The following is a 6,000-nucleotide window of genomic DNA, read 5'->3' as shown; positions in this document are numbered from 1 at the left end:
AAGGAATATGTGCTTTCATTTTCAGCCCTGAAACCAGCTATTATTTATTTATTTATTTTGCTATCTTGCTTTGCTCTTACATTCACATTAGGTAACGTCTCATCTCTCAGGCAATTTCTTATAAAATTACTATTCTACAGCTAAAACACCCTACTTACCAGTCACAATATGGAGCCTGCTTCCAATGGTGCTTATAACACAAGAAATTATCAGAAAAGGACAGACCCTAGCCAACACTTCCATGTTGGTCTTCTCCAAGAGAATTTTCTACTGAATACTTGATTATTATGATTTCCCTATCAGTGCTCAGTGTTTCAAGGTTCTGAGCGAACCCTGATTTCATCACTGAAATAAGAAAGAATATTTCAGATCTCAAACCAGAAGGTATTATTACAAATGTCAAAACTGATATACTGTGTAATGTAGGGCAGATAGTTTTATTACTGGATGAAATATAACGTCCTATTGATTTCAGCAGACAGGAAATGGGAACCCAGGTGTCTAAATACTGTTTAATGATAAGTGCAAATAAATCTACTTTGCTGTCCAAGTCAATATGAGTGTTTGGCTGTGATTAAATACTTTCATTTGGAAAACAGTAAGATAAATGTCTCTACTTTGGACTTTCCAAACCCAGAACTGAAAATCTGGAGGAATTTTCAATTTTATGTTAGAAATTATGATTCTGTTGTATTTAAGCTATCAATCATATCATGGTGGGCACTATAAAATCTGTTCGATTGTATTATCATTCATTCACAAATAAAACGTTGGCTGTGTTTGAGCTGAAAAATTCGTTCTGTACCTCTACTATTCCTTTTTAAAATATTTTATTGTTAACAGCAAACATACTTCACACATTTTTAAATTTACAACCAAATGTAATTGCTGTCAAAGTAAACAAACTTTTTTTTTTTTTAACCTTTAAGTATTTAATTAGTGAAACAATCATTATCAATGTAACAAGCTGAAAAATACAGCAAATTGATACAAGACTGAGGTAACAAAATACTTTGCCAAAAACCTAGATTCCAATGCTAGGGTTTAGTGGTTATTACAGGTGAGACACTTCACAAGAATTAGAGAAAGAATCCTTACACAAATGGCATGCAGTGGACTGCTGAAAAATACGGCCAAAAATAGTGCAACAGTTTTCACACAAAACAAACCAAAGTGTTGAAATTGGTTTAGATTATAATATGACAAGTAAATTGCAATTTGAAAAGGACTATCTTTGCCTCATTGTAGTGCTATTTGGAAAAACATGCATTTTGGCACTGAGTAACATTAAAATTGCAGATTAAGTAGTTAATATTGCCTGAATACATTGTATACCTTCACAATTCTGGAGTCATTCTAAGGTAATGTTTGCTCCTACACAACTATTGCAGTTATTCCCTTTGATAGACTAAACTTGCATGGTTTATGACTTTTTTTTTTTGTGAAAATGGTGTATTAACCAGTACCTGTTTGCAATGTGTTGTATGTCAATAGCAGCTTTCAATTCACATTAAAAGTACCTGATGACAGCAAATGCTGTCAGATGACAGCAAAAAATCCCAAACCAGTAGCCACAAACTGTTTAATATTTATAAATTAATTTAAAATTGGTTCAAGCTATTTTTAATAATATTCTTAAACTGCTCCATCATTCTGAATCTTTTTTTTATATTGTACAGTAATTTCACAATTTTGCTATACTGAAAAGACTTTACCTGACTATTGTGTAAGTCTATTATCTGCTACTTTCATCTACCTTATATATACATATATTTTTAATATTAAAATTATAATAATGTGAATGATTTCAAGTTCTTCTGACACACTTCCAAATTCCAAGGTTCTCAGTAGGATTATTTGAAAGGTTTTAATTCTCTTCAAATACATATTGCAGTGACAAATGACTAGATGTAGGAATCATTCATAAACGTTTTAATTCATTCATGCTACACTATTTTGGATCTTTTCTGGTAAAGATGTTTCCTTTTTAGTTGGAAATCTTTTTTAAAAGAAGTGAAAATGGACCCTTTTGTAACTACTCCAACAAGCTCTATGGCTCATAATTTCATAATTTTGAGTAAAAGTGTATCTTTAAAGAAAATAAAAATATGCCCCTTGCAAATACAGTAACAAATATGCTTTAAATACCCTTAAATTCTAAAAGCTATTAAGTTCTGAGTGTGTACAGGCATATCATTCTTCTTTCCATGTGAAGCTTGTTAGACATAACTGAAATTTGTCATGACATTCATTAGTTTATCTCAATTACAATATGCTGGAAAATATGTTATTGGTGTTCTAATATATATGCACATTATGCCAATGAGCATTCAATTTTAAATTTAGCTTACATTTAAGACTGATCAGTTTATTCCCTTTTAAGGGGAAAGGGCTACTAATAAAGTAAAAAACAACAACAACAAAACAAAATACCACACACACAAACAAAACCACACACAACCACCCACCCAAAAATCACTTCTTTACATGCACAGTTGTTCTTTGGTTAGTGTGCCATCATTGGTCACCATTCTTGATGCTTGCAGTTAAGATTTGTCCTGTTTTCAGTTAGAACAGTTAGTTTTCTTCCTAGTAGTTGGTAGAATGCTATGTTTTGGTTTAGGATGAGAAGAGTGCTGATAACACGCCGCTGTTTTAATTGTTGCAGAGCAGTGCTTATACTAAGCCAAGGACATTTCAGCTTCTTGCTCTGTCCTGCCAACGGGCAGGCTGGGGGTGCAGCAAGAACTGGGAGGGGACAGACCCAGAACAGCTGACCCAAACTAGCCAAAGAGATATTCCATACCATCTGATGTCATGCTAAACAATATATAGGGGTGGCTAGCTGGGGGAGGAGGGCCGGACTGCTCGGGGTTAGGCTGGGCATCAGTGGGTGGTGAGCAATTGCACTGTGCATCACTTGTTTTGTACAAATTATTATTAGTAGTACTATTATCATCATTATTGTTATTATTATTATTGTTATTATTATTTTCCTGTCTTAATAAACTGTCTTTATCTCAACTCACAGGCTTCACTTTCCCATTTCTCTTCCCCATCCCAGACAGGGAGAGGGGAGGGTGAGCAAATGGCTGTGTGGTGTTTAGCTGCTGGCTGGGTTAAACCACGACAGATTTAATTCCTGTATATAATACCTTATCTTCCTAGGTATTTATTTGTTGGCCCACCTAAAATGTAGCTACTGTATAGTGGATAGTATTTTGGCAATACATGTATCTGCACATAGTATGTACTGAGAAATAAGACTCCATCTTTAGCTTTAAGGGTGTAAGTGTAACCTAAAATACTGAAGAAACTGGACATCATTCAAACCCTATGAATTCTAATAATACATGATACACGTGGCTATAGGTAGCATACTCATTAAGATGGCAGTCCATGTAACACCTGTATTCTCATGAATAATCTCATTGGTAACTAATTACACAAGTCCACAGGTGGAGAATAATTCAGATGATATATTCTAACAGTCTGAATTAATTTACTGATGATAGGTTTTTAGCATTCAAAAGCTTTTACACTGTCTCTAATAGCACTGGATGCTCTGACTTTGCTTGTATTTTTCTTGGTTCATTGTTGTCTTAATTTAACATACAAAGCGAAAAAAAATATAAATATATTTTGCAATACTACTCTTCACACAACTCTTGATCTATTGAAGAGTCTCTGTCAACTTTACATAAATTTTCACGTCCCAGGACCTAAATGCAGGAGTTGTTAGGAAATGGTTTTCTTGAAAAGCTGGTATGAATTAGGCTTAATTCTCAGGACTGTAATATGGACAATTAAAATAACATAAAAATTACGGTCAACCTACCTTTAACAGTACAGATTGTTGTTGCTGCTGTTAGAGCCATGCAATCTTAGGAAATTAAAAAGAGATTTTCGTCTTTCTGTGATTAAGGAGTGATGCCTTATAGCAAGAGAGTTTCAAATTGAAAAAGCACTGAACTTATCAGAGGAATAAAATTCTAACAACTCTGGCCACAGGTGTGCTAGGGCACAGCAGGGATATAGCTATGGAAGTAGGAAGGGTTTGAAGAGTTCCTTTACAGGATAAGACTCAGTTAAAAATAAGGCTCTCTGTATTTATTTATTTATTTATTTTTGTGTGGACACTGGCATGGAGGTTTCTTTGTACCCTTTCCATTATCAGACAGTGTTGCCTAGCTTTCATTGACATCATGATTTAGCAGTACCATGACTATATGCCATTAAGGTGCATCATATACAGGAATTGAATGGGGCTGGGTCATCAACAGAAAGACAGAACAGAAAATAACGATATGGAATCATTCTGAAGAGCCAGGGTCACATGAATCATAGGACCTGATCACCTCCTTCCACATATCAAGGAATTTACGATGAACAGCATCCAGATTCAAAAAAAAAAAAATGTAAGCAGCTATACCACTAGTAAGAGAATGAAAGACGACCTTTAACACAACATAAATTTAAAAACATACACCTTAAATACATAGTCATGGCGTTTCTGAGTGTCATAACTGAATGAAAAGAAAATGCCCTGTGCCAAAATACCTTTTTTCCAAATAGCTCAAATGTGAACAGCAGAATTGTCCAGAGATTTGATACAAAATCTGAGGCAGCCACATTGCCAAGCAACTCAGTGCACTTAGGTTATAAAAACGTTGTTCCACAATTTTCTATTCTAATTGACACTCTGCAGCAAGTTAACACTGTCAATCATTCTGTGCATTAGAAAGAATTGAAACCCAACATGGGCCAAATGTTCTTCAGTCACACAAAGCAGCTTAACAATAAAAATAACCGTTTAAAAAAGGATAGGCAGAAGATGTGATGCTCAGTTTGTGGTCAAACATCAGTTCAGGGACAGTCTGTGACCACAAAAAGTTGAGTGCTCTATAATCCTGCAGGAGTCAGGATTAATTTTCTGTCCATCTAACTTTTCTTTCACTCAGTGCATGAGACTATGTCTGGTCCTAAGGACAACATTCATTTTCTGCTTTTAAAATATGTTTCAGAATCACTTTCAAGTTACGTAGGAAAGTGCTGAAACAGCTGTGGCTGGCTCACATCAGGGAAACCATTGTTTTCTCCTCTTCCTCCTTAGAGAACAATAATTTGTTTCTTCAGTTTGGCACTTGAAGTCACAGCAGGTAAGAGAGCAAATTATTCAAATGACATTAGATTAGCAGGTACCTGGAAGAAAACGTAAATTATTCAACAGTGTATTGCTCCTGAGCATATTACAGCATTGGGAAGCAGCAAAATACAGTGTACTGATACTTTATTATCTAATGCAAAAAGTATCATCAGTCACAAATGCCCAAAAGAGGGCTAACCCTGTAACTGAAAGGAAAGATATAGACTCAAATGATTTTTCTACTTGTGGACCAAATCCAGACAAAGTATCCTAAGAAGTCATTGGGGGGGGGGGAAGTTGGGAGGCTGTGCATGTAAAAAGGATTCTTGAGCTGCATCTTGTTATATATCCTATATGTGTGTGTATGTATGTGTATATCTCCATATGGATCATCATCCTATTAATATAACACTGTTAGGGTCACCAAACCTACAGGTAAACCGTGACAAATCCTGATTTGGTGTGAAAAATCTACAGTTCTAAAAAGCTTTCATTCCTCCTATTGAAAAATTGGAAGAATGTACAAAATAAGGAGTTATATCTGTCCCCAGAGGACTGTGTGCACACATTTAAAAGAGGTAGTAAGGGTTTTCTGAAAAATAGGAAAAAGTGGGTAGAAATAGTTTCACAGCCTTACCTGAGGCTTGTTGCTTTTGCATGCATCATCCAAATGCTTATGCCATAATATTGCATGAAACCTTGAACCAGTCTGGAATTTGTAAACATTGCCTATAAAAATAAGAGAATTGAGGGCTCTAAACTTGCAGACATACTGCTTCAGTGAATTCTAAATCCTGTGCAGACAATGAATTTGTTAAGTAAACTGTTAATGAGCATTTGAAGTACAAAATTAA

The 6,000-nt window shown here is 35.0% G+C and overlaps 1 protein-coding gene across 8 annotated transcripts in view; it reads right to left on the bottom strand.

The window, feature by feature from the left end:
* Nucleotides 1–819: 819 nt before the first annotated feature.
* Nucleotides 820–6,000, bottom strand: part of RALGPS1 (Ral GEF with PH domain and SH3 binding motif 1) — a 118,409-nt gene continuing 113,228 nt past the window's right edge. For all 8 annotated transcript variants that reach the window (XM_082775552.1, XM_082775556.1, XM_082775551.1 and 5 more), the window contains 2 exons: nt 5,784–5,875; nt 820–5,202 (listed from right to left, as the gene is read on the bottom strand). In XM_082775552.1, coding sequence (XP_082631678.1) covers nt 5,173–5,202; nt 5,784–5,875 — 122 coding nt within the window. In that variant the 3' untranslated portion in view covers nt 820–5,172. The remainder of the gene's footprint in view (nt 5,203–5,783; nt 5,876–6,000) is intronic.

Source organism: Aythya marila (assembly GCF_965140915.1).
Source record: "Aythya marila genome assembly, chromosome: 19".
In the NCBI taxonomy this organism is placed as follows: domain Eukaryota; kingdom Metazoa; phylum Chordata; class Aves; order Anseriformes; family Anatidae; genus Aythya; species Aythya marila.
The sequence above is the reverse complement of the archived record's forward strand: the minus strand, read 5'-3'. Positions and strand labels throughout refer to the sequence as shown.